This window comes from Gekko japonicus, unplaced genomic scaffold (genome assembly GCF_001447785.1).
Source record: "Gekko japonicus isolate JY-2015 unplaced genomic scaffold, Gekko_japonicus_V1.1 scaffold4295, whole genome shotgun sequence".
NCBI lineage: Eukaryota > Metazoa > Chordata > Lepidosauria > Squamata > Gekkonidae > Gekko > Gekko japonicus.
In genome coordinates, this window is record NW_015160356.1 from 29,111 (window position 1) to 46,597 (window position 17,487).

At 50.0% G+C, this 17,487-nt stretch overlaps 1 protein-coding gene across 1 annotated transcript; it reads right to left on the reverse strand.

Moving 5' to 3' along the window:
- Positions 1-243: 243 nt before the first annotated feature.
- On the reverse strand, positions 244-6,157 carry TMUB2 (transmembrane and ubiquitin-like domain containing 2). The gene is made up of 2 exons (XM_015417483.1): positions 5,501-6,157; positions 244-2,754 (listed from the first exon to the last, which is right to left on the reverse strand). The coding sequence occupies exons 1-2, from the start codon at positions 6,049-6,051 to the stop codon at positions 2,400-2,402; spliced, it is 906 nt and encodes a 301-aa protein (XP_015272969.1). The 5' UTR covers positions 6,052-6,157; the 3' UTR covers positions 244-2,399.
- Positions 6,158-17,487: the final 11,330 nt, after the last annotated feature.

Below are 17,487 nucleotides of genomic sequence, written 5' to 3' on the forward strand. Positions count from 1 at the left end.
AAGGACAGCTGTGCCAGAACTGTGGCTTGCACAAGGTCATCCAGCAGCTGCGAGTGGAGGAGTGGGGAATCAAACCCGGTTCTCCCAGATTAGAGTCTGCGCACTTAACCAGGTTGTGTGCCTCCGTGAAGGGCAAGACAAGGTGAAATCTTCTCAGCCTCAACTCGCTGTCCTGCTATACTCCGCTCACGTACGAAGGACATGGCACCTTTACGCTTTGTGCATGAGTATGAGCAAGGGGGTCTTTCCCACACTTTTCCGCAAGGGGGGTCTTTCCCCCACGGCAGCCACTTTACAGGGGCTCTCTGGGACACACCCAAGGTTGCCGGCCTGTGGGCTGGAGGCTGGTGTTCTAGCCCACCAGGTGGGGCGGAAAGGCCATCTCTGCCATCCGTGTGAACTGAGAAAGGGGTGTGGAGGGGAACGGCATATAGGGGCGACCGTCTTTTTTGCTTTGCTTCCAGTCATCACGCACAAAGAACGGAGCTGTGCTGAACACGGAGACCCCCGCCCACTAACCCTGCTTTGCAAAGGTCAAACAGCTGCTAGTGCTTTTCCCCACCTGTCCTCTGCCCCAATGAAAACCAAAATATCAGCCTGCTGGTCAAGTCATCTGTGGCACGCTGGAGGAGAAAAGAAGCGGTGCTCCCACCTGCAAAAGCCTGCCTGCCTGGTGGCTTGCGGGAGGTTCTGACTTGCCGCAGAACGGTTTAAAGGAGCCCCTCTTCGCCTCACATGCAATTGGAACTAACTGTTGGGAGGAAAGGGGTGAGTTTAATCTGCACAGATGTTTGCTATAATACTTTCCAGACACTTGTGTATTAATTACAGGTTTACAGAATACCTCCATTCGATAAACTTAAAACGCCCGAGTTTTCAAGCGGCGGCCAGCATTTAGTCGTTAGTTTTTCCTCAACTCATGTGGCCCCGAGGTGGGACTTTCTGGGTTGCTGCCTCTCCAGCAGGGGCTTCCTTCAATGTCCTCCTCCTCACCAGTAAAGAGAGAGGGTTTTTGAAAAATATTTTGACTTGGATTGTATCTAAGAGATTGGGGGAAGGGGTGGGGAGGGGAGGGGGAAGATGGCCGGCTCGTGACTTAAGATGATGCCGGAGTCCGCCGTGATGCTAAAGAATCGATCGTTCCGTGGGTGCCGAGCTGCAAAGAGCTCAGCCCCAGACTGCCTTTTAGTTGCTGAACTCTGCAGTGATGCCTAAGGCAGTACCTTGATCCCTGCACCCAGTTCCAGCTGGACTTCAGGCAGCAAAGGGACAACTTCTTAGCAAATCCCTCCCCCTGGAGGCTGTTCCTCAAAGGGGAAGACCTCGGCCACTGTCTGGTACGACATCCACTCATGCAAACTATGTAACCTGATTACGAGGAATGGACAGGTAGACCCGAATTGCAGCTGGCATCGTCCTACACAGCAAACAGGATGCTGTGCAAACGGTCCCAGCTGTCAGCAACGTTTTTGAGAACTCTCTCGGGAAGTGGTGGCATGGCTGCTCTTCGGCTTTGCGTAGGACTGCAGAGAGGGCAGAGCGAGAGCGCGGTTCTGAGTGCGGAGTCCACGCAGTTAAGGTCTGGCCGGGCACCTTCAGAATGTGGCCTAAGGACAGGGGAGGATAGGGGAGGCACTCTCTGCTCAACCCCCAGGGAAGGGCTGGAGGCATTAGCGCTGCACGGCTGTTGTCGGGGAGAGAGCGAGGAATCATTATGTGACACTCACATAATGGGTTGTAGTAGAATGCAGCAGGATAGCCTGTGCCAAGGTCATTCAGTCTATGTTTTCTGAAGCAGCGGCAAAAGAAGAGGCAAATGCTTGGCTAGAAGCCCTTCCCTCTGGCGGGAGGCTCAAAGGTGGTCTCTAAACATGTGAGTGGCAAAAGCCAGGCTACGCCACAATCAGGCTCTCTGACACACACTTCTGGATACTAGGTGAATTCCAGGTCCTCAGAACTGTGGCTAGAAAAAAACACTGTGAGACGAAGCCACGTTCCCCCCCCAGGGTAGGAGAGAAATCCAAACACATCTAGGCAAGGCTTTCAAGTCGCTGGGGATGGTGTTTGATACCTGGGGTAGGTGGTGGGAAGCCCAAAAGCAAGCCAACCGGGACTGCCCTAATCGCCGTCCCGCCTCTGCCTGCCTTTTCCCATCAGTCTTCCAAAACACCCAAACCGGACAGCTTTGAAAAGGTTTACTGAACTTCTGTGGTTTTTAAATTGAAAAGTCCGAGGGGCTACTTCCTCTCACTGTCTTCCGTTAACGCTGAATTCTGGATAAGAGCTCCCCCCCCACCCCACCCCACCCCCCAATGACTGGCAGGGTAAACGAGAGAAGAAGTACGAAAATAAGAGGGTCCGAGTTTAAGAGCTGGCCGAGGCATTTCCCCCCCGGCGGCTCACCGTCCGTACATCCCGAAAACGAGGAAGCTGAAGAAGACAGTCACCCCAACTAAGGAGATGGTGGCCGGGGCCGTGAACAGCTGGCGGTAGTTGAGGCGGAAGTACCAGATGATGGCCAGCATCACCACGAAGACGGGGATCATCAGGTTGCCCATGTTCAGGGCCACCCCTCCGGCCTCCGAGGGGGCCCCTGCCGCGTCCGGGATGGCCGAGATGGCGGCCTGGGAGAGGTGGCAGTGGATGACGCAGTTGTCCAGGATGTTGAGGGAGCGGAGCGTCCGGGCCTGGTCCTGCAGAAGCTGGCCCTGGTAGATAAACTTCATCTGGCTTTCCTGGCCTGGAAAGTATTTGCTTCGTTAAGGGAACAAAAAAAAGAGAGATGATTACACAGCGTGGAGTGCCGATGGGGTGTTTTCAGATGAGCGACAACACAGCTCGTTTGGGTGCAGGTGGTTTCGGACACCTGTGATCGGTGGCTGCCACGGGCCATGTGAGCTGCGGGGGAACTGGGAGGACGCCACGGCAATGTCACCGGGGAGGCTGCGGGAGGCGGCTCTGCCCCATTTATTTCTTCATCTACGCCCCCACCTTTGAACCAGATAGGGACCCAGAGTGGCTTACGGCATTCTTGTCTCCTCGATTTTATGCTCACGACAACCCTGCGAGGTAGGCTGTATTATATTTACATCGTTGGAACCTGCCCTGAGCCCGTTAGGGGAGGCCGGGTTACAAGTCTTAAGTTTGGTGTGGTGGTTAAGTGCGCGGACTCTAATCTGGGAGAACCGGGTTTGATTCCCCACTCCTCCACTTGCACCTGCTGGATGACCTTGGGCAAGCCGTAGTTCTGATAAGAGCTGTTCTTGAAAAAGAGGCGTTTCTGTCAAGAGCTCTCTCAGCCCCACCTCCCTCACAGGGTGTCTGTTGTGGGGAGGGGAAGGGAAAGGAGTCTGTAAGCCGCTCTGAGACTCCTTTGGGCAGTGAAGGACGGGGTATAAATCCAATCTCCTCCTCCTCCTCCTTTTTCCTCCACATGCAGCTGTAGGTGTGACCTCTGGTCAGTCACAACTTCTGTCAGAGCTGTTCTCTCATAAGCAGTCCTCGAGAGAGCTCTCTCAGCTCCACCTCCCTCACAGGGTGTCTGTTGTGGGGAGGGGGAGGGGAAGGAGTTTGTAAGCCGCTCTGAGACACCTTTGGGTAGTGAAGGGCGGGGTATAGATCCAATCTCCTCTTCTTCTAATAATAATAAAATAAATAATAATAAGAGAGGGTGTGACTAGCCCAAGGTCACCCAGCAAGCTTCCACGGGGAGTGGACATTTGAACCTGGGCCTGGATCTCCCAGATCCTAGTCCACCGGTACGCCACACTGGCCCTGACTGCCCAACCCAGGTTGCAAGTCTCATGCCACTCAAAAGGTGCAGGGCCTGTCAGCAAGCCCCCCCACACACCAGCACCTACTGCAGCAGCAAACTCCTGCCCCTCAGCCTCCTCGGAACACTTGGCTAACCAAGAGGAGTCCTCCCTCTGATTTGGGGGCCAGCTTTCCACTCCAGGGCAACTGCAAAGGGGCAGGGAGAAAGAAGGCCCCAGCCCTGGCCTTAGCCCATCTTTGCTTCACTCTTCTTTTTTAAAAACAAAACAAAACCCCAAAACACTATTTATTACTTCAGTCAGTTAATTTTCAGGTGCAGAAAGAAACATGTATTTTTTTAAAAAAGCTATATATGCACTCCGTATTCAACAACCAGTTGTTTCCTTTCTTGGATTCATGCCAACGGTTTTTGGAGCCGGGACAACCAGCTAGCAGGATTCTTCCAGTTCTGAACATAAGAGCCCCGCTGGATCACGACCAGGGGTCCACCCAGCCCAGCATCCCATCTCACACAGGGGCCAACCAGTTCTTCTGGATGGTCAACAACAGGGCATGGAGGCCGAGGCCTTCCCTGATAAGAATGTAAGAAGAACCCTGCTGGATCAGACCAACAGTCCATCTACTCCTGCATCTTGTGTCACACAGGGGCCAGCCAGTTCCTCTGGAGGGCCAACAACAGGGCATGGAGGCCGAGGCCTTCCCTGATAAGAATGTAAGAAGAACCCTGCTGGATCAGACCAACAGTCCATCTACTCCTGCATCTTGTGTCACACAGGGGCCAGCCAGTTCCTCTGGAGGGCCAACAACAGGGCATGGAGGCCGAGGCCTTCCCTGATAAGAATGTAAGAAGAACCCTGCTGGATCAGACCAACAGTCCATCTACTCCTGCATCTTGTGTCACACAGGGGCCAGCCAGTTCCTCTGGAGGGCCAACAACAGGGCATGGAGGCCCAGGCCTTCCCCTGATGTTGCCTCTTGGCTCTGGGAATGTGGCGGTTCCCCTCAGCCACCATGGCTAGTAGCCACTGATAGAGTTACCCTCCATGAATCTGTCTAATCCCCTTTTCAAGCTGTTTATTCCTGTGGCCATCACTACATCCTCTGGCAGCGAATTCCACGTTTGAATCACTCTGTGTAAAGTAGTATTTCCTTTCATCCATCCTGAGCCTACTGCCCATCAGATTCCTTGGGTGAACCTATTGCCCTGATCCAACAGATTGATCCAATGGCAGGGTGCAGCAGCTGAGTTGTGGTAGTGGCTAAAAGTTATCATCCTCGGCCCGGGGAATCCCCAATTTCATCATCTCAGACCTGAGTGCCCACCAGCCGCAAGACTTAACTTGCACAGCTTTTCCAAAGACTGATGAAATCATGTGCAGGAAGTGCTCTGCTAGATGTCCAGTGGCAGCTTAGGGACCAACAAGATTTTGGGGGTGATGACCTTTCAGAGTCAAAGCTCCCTTCCTCAGGAAGTGCTCTGAGCCCTCTGAAATGCAACCACATTATGAACCAACCACTGTCTCGCAACAGGGGAACGCTGGCTTCTAGCTGCAGCGACAAGCTCGTACGCTAGTCGCTGTTCATCGGTGCACGTGGCACTGATTTCCGCGGCTGCCCTTGGTTCTCTTTGTCAGGGTGAGGAGTGGTTACGGAACAGCTCTTCAGGTAACAAGCGAATGTGCGTGTGTGTACGCGTGCACGTGTTTTCGGAGACAACAACACTCACCTCTTGAGGATGCCAACAGTGTCCTCCGGCCTCACCGTGGCCACCTCCTCCGTATCGTTGAGGAATTTGAGGCGCACTTTGATAAACCCTGAATCAGATTCGCTCTCCTCCGGGACAGGTGCTGTTTGGGGAGAGCCCTGATGCTCCGGGGAGACGGCCACGCTAGGAAAGGTCCTTTGGGGGAGGCCCTGAATGTCCAGCAGGCGGTCTAGGGTTGCGTCCGAGCCACCGCTGCTGTCCCCTTGCTCGACGGCAGGGCCTGAGTCAGGGGCCGAGCCCTCTTCCGCCTTCTCTTCCGCACCTTCCGTGGCGCCCTGGGGCTCGGAGTGTTCAGAGACCACGGAATTCCCCACGTAGTGGTCGATGGGGCTCAGGTGGATCACCGACGAGTCTCCAGCGGCCACGACCGCCCCCAGAAGAGGATTGCCACCATCCGCGACGTATGTGGAAAGCCACGAGAGGACCAGGGCTGTGATGAGGATGACCATGCCAGCCACCACCGTCACCTCGTCCCCCACACCTTCGATGATGGTCACCTCGGGGGGCTCCATCTCTTGGCTTCGGGAAGGAACGTGAAAGACGAGGATGGGCTCTCACTCCTGGGAAGGGGAGGCAGTCAGATGGCATCAGAGGAAGAGGGGGAGGTCCATGAGTCTCTCCACCTGAATTGCAAGACAGAGGGGGGGGGAAGCTGTATGAGTGAGGGGCAGAACCTGTTTTTCTACGACAGACAGACCCGTTATGTTTCCTTTGCCTCCCGCCCCCTACCTTAAAGGTAAAAAATGGGAATCGGAGGACGAGGGGGTCAGTGGATGACCCTGAGCCCGCTCACCTTCTCTGACCCAGCCCAATCTCTTTCATAGGGTTTGTGCGAGGTCAAAAACGGGCGACGGGGGAAGGAACTCGGGAAACGAACAGGATCAAAATCAAACAAATAGCCCAAGGAGATCAATCTTTCTTTTACAGAAAACTACAAATAATATAGCTGCCTCCAGGGAAGAGAAATTCCCATTTGCAGAGCCAGTTTCTTCAATGAAGGGGATGGGTGAGCTGCCAGAGGCATGTTTGCTCCAAAGTCAACAGAATAGAGAACTACAGCTCAAATGATCCGAACCAAGCGAAACGAAAAAGCTGTAAACATGCGCTAAAGACCATCTATTGAATGTATAAGATATTCAGTGATACAATTATAAAGACAAGAACATGTACATCTTCTTATCCAGATGGCCCACTTGTAAATGCATCATGCATCTATATGACCAGTGAGGATACTCTTCCATGTACTAGAATTTCTGGCACTTTATTCAATGGTCTACAAAATAGAAGATATGCAACAGTCATATAAGGTCCTGTTCGGATGAAGCTTTTTCGAAACGACTCGACAATCCGGAGAACTTCGTCAACAACATATGTGTTTTAGACCTCCTTCTGCACTTTGTACATGTTCTTGTCTTTATAACTGTATCACTGAATATTTATACATTCAAAAGAAAGTCTTTAGCATATGTTTACAGCTTTTTCGTTTCGCTTGCTCCAAATTCAAGCCATCTTAAAAAAAAACTGTAACATGTGAAGTTCATTTTTACTAATGCTCAGGGAATTATTATATGTATAGCAATAAGACGAACTCGTTTTGCTGACATTCTAATAATACAGCCTGTATGACTTTTGAATGTTCATGTATTTTTATTCGTTTTTTAACAAACCATGGTTCCCTGTACTATTATTTGAAGTCTAATATAATATGTTTAGCCAGTTCTCAGCATCTAGGCCTGTAACCTTCTTGGGGCTGCTACTGTTCTTACTGGCCCTTCTATACCTTAACAGCAGTCCAACGTAGAGTATTTCTTTATTTGTTACGGCATCAAGCCAGCAAATCAGTAACATCATACGAAACCAATATAAACAATTTGTTAAAATACAAATATAAAAACCATGGTCTAAAAGATTTCAGGGGTTAAATCAGGGGTGTCAAACATGCAGCCCAGGGGCTGGAGGGCTTCTATCAGGCCCGCAGTGGAACTGGCTGTCTTCTGCTGCTGTTTCCAGTTCTGCTGCTGCTGCGTCATCGTAGGTTTGCAGCTTACAGATGCACACCTGAACAGCATACTCAAGATTGCAACAGCACAGACATTTTGATGCTATTATTGAGAGTAAGAGGTGTCAGTTATCAGACACTGTAAAATTAACAAAATATTGCAGAGAGTGCTAATAATTTAAGCACGTTTTTAAGTTTAAAAAAAACCTTTGTGTTTGTGTCCTTTATAAAGTTTATCTCTCCACTACCTGGCATTACATTTTATGACACACATGGCCCGGCCCAACAAGGTCTCATTTATGTCAGATCTGGCCCTCGTAACAAATGAGTTCAACACCCCTGTGTTAAATAATCTTTTCTTTGCAGATATAGTAACAAGCTGCACAGAATTTAGCTACAGGTTTGGTGATGGTCTGTTTATCATCTGACAATAAGTAATTGATATAATCAAAGTCCATCAGGTCAGGCATTTCCTTTACCAAAGGTAAGATATATTTGGCCTGAACCAACGTGTACTATGGGCACCTGAGAAGCTTATATTTAATAGTTTCGACTTCTCCCAAATCACATTGACAAAGTCTCTGGTCGAGAGGTATCTTCCTGTATCTCCCCTCGAGGACAGCCGAGGGAAGAGCCGAGCATCTAGCTAAAGTAAAAGCTTTTCTCATCTTGTGATCATCGAAGTTGGAAAGGTAACGAGGAGGGAGAAGTCGGTACCTGCTTTGCTCGGACATTATACAGGCTGGGCACCTGGCTAGGTCAAGCTGTCTCTCTGTGTTCATTATTCTCCGTTTCAGCACTATCTTGGCCTGTTCCCTATCAATAGCAAGCATTTAAGCAGATGCAACTTTCCCAGCCACATGGCTGCCGTATCAAGAAACAGTTCCCGCTTCCTTGGATAATGTTAAGGGCACAGGAACACGGCCAGTATCAAAAGAAGAAGATAATAAGAGATTGGATTTATACCCCGCCCTTCACTACCCAAAGGTGACTCAGAGCGGCTTACAAACTCCTTCCCCTTCCCCTCCCCACAACAGACACCCTGTGAGGTGGGTGGGGCTGAGAGAGCTCTGGCAGAAATGGCTCTTTTTCAAGAACAGCTCTGAGAGAACTACGGCTTGCCCAAGGTCACCCAGCAGCTGCGAGTGGAGGAGTTGGGGAATCAAACCCGGTTCTCCCAAATTAGAGTCTGCACACCTAACCACTATACCAAACTGGCTCCGTTGCAACCCCTCGTCTTTGTCCCACCAGGAGCCCAACAAGTGGCTCAAAGCATCCTCTTAAATCACTGCCCGGGTGCCTAAATATACACGAGGGACTACTCCTTTCATTGACAGTCCACTGGTGGATACAGTGAACAGAAAGCTGGGCTGTGCTTTTTCCCCACACTTGATCCGGGCAGCAGCAAGGAACAGGCATCATCACCGTGTTGTCATTCACAATGTATGGGTCTCAATGTATGGGTCTCCCCCGCAGTGTTCCCTCTAAGCTGAGTTAGTGTGAGCTAGCTCACAGTTGTCTAGCCTTCGGCTCACGCGTTTTTGTCTTGGCCCAGGAAGGAGGGCTCCAGAGCAAACTAATTTATGCAGTAGCCAAATCACCCACTAACAACTTTAATGCCGGTTGCTCACAAAGGAGAGTTTTTGCTCACAAGACTCCACAGCTTAGAGGGAGCATTGTGGCTTCCTGATCTCAAAAATACCAGTTTCTGTGCTTTCACACTGTTGAGTGCCCATAGCCCTGGAGGGCCATGAAGAGAGTCTTCGGGTCACTGGTTTTGATAGTGTCTCCCCAGGAAGTCCTGGGTTCATCAGCGGGGAGATCCGTGACTGCCAGAAAGCTGTCCCTTAGGAACTTTGTCTGCTGCTACTGATCCTCCTCGGCCAGGCTTAACAATAAGCGTGCCTTGTTAGGGGCACCTCTAGATGATTCAGGTTCGTGGTTGGGCCAGGCTTGGTTGGTATCCCAAGCAAACAAAGTCTGCTGTCCTGAATCTTCTGCCGTGTTCAGGGACTTTGCCTCAGGAGTTCCTCAGCGGGCTAGACCAGTCTGAGAAACTGGAAAGATAGCCAGCGTTGCGGATTGTGGTTAGTGGGAGCTCTGAGTTCACATTTCCAGTGAAGTAAAGCTCACCAGGTCACCGTCCATTGGCCTGCCGTACCTCACAGGGTTGTTGTGAGGCCAACATGAGGGTAAGGAGAACTATGGATGCCCATCCAAGATGGCTGGAAGGAAAGTGGGGGGAAAAACAGGTGGACAGGGATCCCCTGCCACAGCGGAGGCAGGAGTTAGAAGAAGAAAACAGAGCGACCGGTAGCAGCCATATGAAACTCCCATGTGAAGTGCAGGAAGCACTTGGGAGACTCATAAGAACATAAGAGACGCCAATGTTGGATCAGGCCAAAGGCCCATCCAGTCCAACACTCTGTGTCACACAGTGGCCAGAAATACCAGGTGCCATCAGGAGGTCCATCCACCAGTGGGGGCAGGACACTAGAAGCCCTCCTACTGTTGACCCCCCAAGCACCAAGATGACAGAGCATCACTTGTCCCAGAGTCCCTATCTCAGAAGTTGTGAGACGAGGCCAGTTTAATGCCGGCAGCTCACAAAGTAGGATTTTTGCTCACAAGACTCCACAGCTTAGAGGGAGCACTGGACTCCCTCTAAGTGGGTGTCAAGCCGCCTCAGCCTTCCAGGAGCCCCTTCCAAAACAAAGGCAGCCACAGACTGCCAGAAACCTGTGAGAAAGCTGCCTTGTCTGTGCCTGAACCCAGCTCGGCTTTTTGTCGGGCCCTCGCTTCTCCTTGCCCCTCCCTCTGCCGACAGTATTCCCCGAAAGCAGGCAGCCCATGTTTGCATTCCCTGGCCTTGCTCGTCTGCCGCCTGATTTCTCGGTCCTTGTGCCTTGGCCTGCCACCAGGTGCCCAGGGAAATGCCCGTGATGACGACCAGGTGCTCCAGCCGTGACCTCCTCCCTCGGCTTCTCTCTGAAATGCTGCTAATCCTGCTGGGCCTCTGAAACTCCAGCTATAAGCAGGCAGATATAATCAGTCCCTTTAAATGGCTCTTCCTGTTTTGACTCCCGCAAAGTCTTCCCAACGCTCCCTTCTCCTAACAATAGCATCATTAACAGCAGAGCCGAAGCACTTTTTAAACGCCTGAGTTTCAAAGACGCATGCTTCACATCTGCGGAATTTCCTTCTTCGGTTTACTTGCTAAAGTTACAGTCTGAGATTTTCTCTTCTACACAAATCCGGGGTGGGCGGAGTGGGCTTTCTGTTTTCTTATATTCTTATTTAAAACGTGCCTTTGTTTTCCACGAGCTATTAGGGCATGATCAACCCTTTCAAGTCAGCCTCTGCTGATCTCTATCCCCTTTGCAGTTGCTTCAGAACTCAGCACACTATTAAGAGCCGCAGAGGATCAATTTTGCAGAAGCTCAAGACGGTCTCCCTCCGTCTCATGGCACGGCACACACCAAAGGGAAAAAATTTAAGGGTACGGTCCCAGATATACTGAGCTGGAAGTAAGCCCCACTGAAAAACACGGCACCTACATCTGAGTAAACACACCTCGGCTTATCCTGTTAGGATGCAATCTCATCTATACCCGGGAGTGAGGCCCACGAAATAACATTCGTTTCTGCAGAAGCCTGTTTAGTGTCAGCTGTTAAGTGGGGCCAACCTGGTAAAAGCCTGTTGTTTCCTCTTGTGCTGGCTTTGACTGATGAAACCCTTGCTCATTCTCCTTTCACCCTTTATCCCATTTTGTTTGGGGCAATTATTATGGCAAACCGCCTCTGTTTGTCTCTTGCCTTGAAAACCCTTTGGGGTCAACATAAATCAGCTGCAACTTGATGCCACACAGATAGGAGGCGGCCCCCTTTGTCAGAGGCCTGTCCTCTGAAAGGTCTGGGTTCCAGTTCTGCTCTGAGCAGCCCCAGAGCCACCTGCAGATGGCAGAAAGGCCACTCAGCCTACTAGGGTGAATGAAAGAGGGTGAGTCAGAAAGACGCACATTGGGTTGCCAACTTCTGGGTAGAGCCTGAAGATCTCCCAGGAATACAGTGGATCAGCAGATTACAGAGATCAGTTCCCCTGGAGAAAATGGCTGATCCAGAGGGTGGGCTCTAAGGTATCACATGACCACTGAACTCCCTCCTCTCCCAAAACTCAGCCCTCCACAAGCTCCACCTCTACATCTCCAGGAATCTCCCAAGCCAAAGTTGGCAACATTAAAGGAAAAGCAAGAAGAACCCTGAAAATCTCCCTAGCAACAGTGAGCACCTGGACAGCAAACACAGCCGGCATGGGGGGGGGGTGTTTCTTGTGTTCCTCTTATTTCTTTTATTCCATTTATTTTTATTTGCGTTATTTATGTTCCACCTTTCTCACAGAGATTGAGGTCGAATTACACACCATGAGTCAGTACAATTGACCAAACGAGACATTCAATAACCAATGCATTAGGACTTTAGAAGTCTGGAACCCCCAGAAAGAACCGAAGCACAGCGTAAGTCTTCACGTGACACTTTAAGCAGTACAGAAATTACATAAACAGGACTCTCCTTTACAATAAAACTGTACACAGCAGTATAGTGCACAGTTTATGAAGGGACAGTCATGTTAGTCCACTGTAGCAAGATCAAAATGAGAGCCCACAACATTAATTTCAGTATACATTTTCATCCCCAGATGCAGCTCATTTTGCAAAAAGTCTCTAAAGTACCACTGGGAAGGATAATGAGTCGCACCAGGGTGCTAAGATGGATCCAGAGATCCATCACGCTGATGATGGGGACGGCTTTCTTTGTGGTGGCCCCTGAGTCCAGGCCGATGCAAAAATTCTACTTTGTGAGCTCCTGGCATTAAAGTTGCGAGCTGGCGATTTGGTGGCTGCATAAATTAGTTTGCTCTGAAGCCCTCCTTCCTGAGCGGAGACAAAAAACTGTGTGAGCCGGAGGCTAAAAAAACTGTGAGCTAGCTCACACTAACTCAGCTTAGATGGAACACTGCTCCAACCCCCCCCCTCAGGCTCTACCCCCACCCCGAATAAAATAAATCAGGTATTTCCCAACTCAGAGCTGGCAACCCTAGACTGAGCCCGGGGGGGGGGGGGGGGACAGGGACCTCAGTGCGAGGAAATGCCACTAGAGTCCACCTCCCAAAGCAGCCATTTTCTCCAGGGGGGACTGGTCTCTTTCACTTGGGAGGCCAGCGGGAATTCCGGGAGATCTCCAGCCGCCGCCGGGAGAATGGCAAGCCTGGCGGGGTAAAGGGCCTGTGACGCAAAGAGGAACCCTGCAGGCCCTCCCTCCCTCCCTTCCGACACCCGGAGACAGGCGTCGCGTACGTTACTCCCGCCCGCCGCTACGTCACTTAGAGGCGCTCGGGAAGAGGGCGGGGTGGGAGAGGACGGTTGCCATAGCAGCGGCGGGAGGTGGCGTATAAAGTCCGCGACGACGGCGCTTGAAAAATATCACTCTTGTATTGTTGTCGGTGAGAAATGTTTCGGCCATAGGGCGGGAGTCCGAGTGGTAGCGCGGACGGCGCCCTCATGACCACGAAGGCGATCGCTGCTGCTCAGACGGAGCGACCGGCTGAGCCCTTGGGCCTGGCGGCGTCGCTATGGCAACGGGAGTCGTGACGTATAATGGGCGCGACCCACACAGCCACAGGTTTTGGGGAGGGGGGAATCAGTTCTGGGCTGGGGAATACCTGGAGATTTGGGGGGGTGGAGCCTGGAGAGGGCGGGGTTTGGGGAGGGGCCTCAGCGTGGTCCACCTTCCAAAACAACCATTGATTTTCTCCAGAGGGGCCTGCTCTGTGTTGCCCGGAGACCAGTTGTAAGCAGTGCTCCCTCTAAGCTGAGCTAGTGTGAGCTGGCTCACAGTTTTTTAGCCTCCAGCTCACACATTTTGTCTTAGCTCAGGAAGGAGGGCTCCAGAGCAAACTAATTTATGCAGTAGCCAAATCGCTGGCTCACAACTTTAATGCCAGTAGCTCACAAAGTAGAATTTTTGCTCACAAGACTCCACAGCTTAGAGGGAGCATTGGTTGTAAGCAGTGCTCCCTCTAAGAGGTGGAGTACTGTGAGCAAAAAATCTACTTTGTGAAATCCTAGCATTAAAGTTGTGGGCAAGCAAGTTGGCTCCTGGCATCAGTTACTTTGCCCTGGAGCCGTTTCTTCCTGAGCTAAGGCAAAAATGTGTGAGCTGGAGGCTGAAAAACCTGTGAGCTAGCTCACACCAACTCAGTTTAGAGGGAACACTGGTTGTAATCCTTAGGAGCTCTCCAGCCACCACCTGGTGGTTGAACCAAAGAAGGGATCACAGTTACAGGTTTATACTGTCAAACAAAGAAACACTGATAAAATTGACAATATTTAATTATTCTTATGAACATCAATTTGTGTATCTATTAAGACTTTTACAATATTGCTTAGGAAATTCTGACATTTTCAAGGGAAAGTCCAACATCATCATATCGTCAATGAGCGCCCGATCGACCACTATAAATTTCACGAATCTTCCTCAGGAGTAAACCTATAAGGTTGGAAGGTGTCAGCCTCTTGATACAACTGAACTTCTTTTTGATACAGTTTAACCTCTTTTTTACTTTCTTCAAATTATTGCAGCTTAACTTCTTTTTCATATTATCTTGAAACAAACATGGTTATTTAGAATGGAAAGAGACATGGAGCTGAATGGAATATATTTTTGTTATAATTTTTTAAAAATATCAGTAATTTTTAACTTGAATGATTTTAAACTTACTTCCAGTTCCATTGCAAGTGCTTGAATTAGGAGCAAGCCGATTAATTAATTTCTAGTAGTAGCAACCAGTCACTATTTTTATCTGGCTGGAAGCCTTCTTGCTTGCTCCTTGTCAGAATTGTCAGAATTTCCTAAACAATATCGTAAAAGTCTTAATAGATACACAAATTGATGTTCATAAGAATCATTAAATATTGTCAATTTTATCACAGTGTTTCTTTGTTTGGTAGTACCACCAGGTGGCTGGCAACCCTAGCTGCAGCGCCAGTCTGTGAAGGGCAGCAATTGCTTTCCCGGTTTCATTCACAAGATATGCTGGTATATGCTGAGTTTTGAAATCCTGGGAAAGTTGCAACAATTCAGAGCTACTGCTCGGTGGCTCACTGGCAAGACCCTGCACTGAGCAGGGGGTTGGACTAGATGGCCTGTATATGGCCCCTTCCAACTCTGTGATTCTATGATTCTATAAGATATAGGTAGTTCCTGAAGCAAAACAGTGAGAATTGGGTGACAGAATCAGCACCGTGGCTGCAAAGGTAAGTTTTATGAGTGAAATCTCAGGCTACTGCTGCAGGCTTCCTCCTGACTACAGTGATCTTGACGCAGCACAGAGCTTCTTTCCGCTCAGTGATTTCCATGCTTCTTTCCTAAATGTGCACAACTATACCTCATGAAGGGTTCAGCCACTCTTACTGCTGTGTTTTTACTTTTCCCTTTCTCAGGTCGACGTGTACACAAACCCAGTCCAAAACCATATAACAGGGTCAATCCAACGATCCTTTAAGTAGCCTGCCTCCAGCTTGTGGCTCTTCCTCCAATGGACAAGCCACTTAGGTAGCATCCCAAAAGCTGACGATGCATGGGCCTCTGTATCTTTCATGCATTCATTAATGCTGTTCAATACAAGATCAAGATCAGTCCGCACTCCTGACTTACTACACCAGGCTGGCTCTCCTTTCTTCCAACCCATTCTAGCCCTCAAGATGGCCACCTACCTTGACTCGGCCAATCTGGCAACCTGGTTCCACGCCATGGTAATGTCAAGACTAGACTACTGTAACAAACTCTACGTAGGTCTTCCCTCAAAGTCAACTCAGAGACTCCAGTTAGTTCAAAGGCTGCAGCTAGGTTATTATCAAGAGCTGGGCGGAAGACGCATATCACTCCTGTTCTGCAGTCACTCAATTGGCTGCCCATCAAATACAGCAGAGGTGGCCAAACTGTGGCTCGGGAGCCACATGCAATTCTTTCACACATATTGTGCAACTCCCGACAGGGCGGCTGGGGAAGTGAAGGGGCGCCATGCTCTCCCTCTCTCTCCCTCCCATTTGCTTTCTTTGTTTCTCTCTCTCTTTCTTTCCACCTCTTTCCTTCTTTCTTTCCACCTCTCTCTCTTAGACAAATAAATATCATTAGCAAACAAATAAATATCATTATCACTATCTGTCTCTGTTTTTTATTTTTGGCAGTCTCATTTAATGTTAATAAAAATCAAATTTGCATATTTTTAAATAAAAAGTGTGTGTAATATTTGTTCATGTCTTGCAACTCTCAAACATCTGCCGTTTATTCTATGTGGCTCTTACGCTGAGCCAGCTCCATTCAAGGCATTGAGTATCACATACAAAGTTTGGTGTAGTGGTTAAGTGCGCGGACTCTAATCTGGGAGAGCCAGGTTTGATTCCCCACTCCTCCACTTGCACCTGGCTGGATGACCTTGGGCAAGCCGTGGTTCTGATAAAGAGCTGTTCTTGAAAAAGAGCAGCTTCTGTCAGAGCTCTCTCAGCCCCACCTACCTCCCAGGGCGTCTGTTGTGGGGAGTAGAAGAGGAAGGAGTTTGTAAGCCGCTCTGAGACACCTTTGGGTAGTGAAGGGCAGGGGTATAAATCCAATCTCTTCTTCTTCTTCGTGGCCTTGCACCCTCTTATCTGTGGGACAGCCTCTTTCCCCATGCTCTGCCACAACAACCTTTCTCATCTTAGCAGGGTCTTCTGCAGGTGGCAACTTGCCAACGGGGAAAATCAATACCAACCCATCCTTGTGCCTTCTCTGTGGTGCCCCCCCCCCCGATGGAAGGGCCTCCCTGACAAGGTGAGGAAGGTTCCCACTCCCCTGGCTGTTTGCAAACGATGCAAAACTGGATTATTCCAGAGGGATTTTTGCACAGGTGAGCAGAACTGCACTGTAACGAAATGGTTCAGGGAGTTGCATTGGTAAAGAGATAGGATTCTGCAAGGTAGGTGGCCACTGGGAGTATGCTCCAGACTAGGCATAAGGGATTTTATGGCATCTTCCAGAGAAGGTGGCCAATGGCAATGCATTAAATGTGGCTAACATAAATGCTCTTCTTTGATGGGGGTCAGACTTACCTGAGGGACCGCCTTTCCCCGCATGTACCCCCAAGAGCACTTCGGTCGGGGACCCAAAACCGTTTGGTGATTCCAGGTTCCCGGGAGATAAAACTGGCTGTAACCAGGGCTAGATCCTTTTCAGTGGCGGCCCGTACCTGGTGGAACGAGCTCCCGGAGGAGATCAGGGCCCTGTGGGACCTTATGCAGTTCCGCAGGGCCTGCAAGACGGAGCTCTTCCGCCAGGCGTTCACATAGGGGCCACCGCTGCCACCACCACCAACGGTGGCTAATACCATCTGACTTCGGGATCGCCCTGGGAAGCTCAGCCATATACGATGTGGCATTAACAACATGGGACTGGTATGAACGATCAACTGGACAGCGGTACCCCAATGGGGCTGATTGGAAGATAGTCCACTCAAGACCATCTTGACCTAATGATAACCACTTAAGACCATCTATCTAATGAAGCACTTTATTGTTATTTATTGTTATTGTTATTACGGTTATAATCATGATTTTACGGTTTTATTGGGTTTTATGCTGGGCTTGTGCCCCCTGTAAGCCGCCCTGAGCCCACTTGCGGGGAGGGTGGGGTAAAAATCTCTCCCTTATTATAAAAGAGTAGTGGGTGCCAACGTTCTAAAATGCACACCTTTAGTGTATGGACGCTTGAACTGTCAGTCAGAAGACGCTGGCTGGGTTGACTGGCTGCTTTGTGCAGTCCCGCCCAGCGTTTCAAGGTCTTTTGCATATGGAAGCTGATTGGACTTCACTGCATTCCACACCTCAAACTCCCCCCCCCCAAAGGCAGTTGGAATG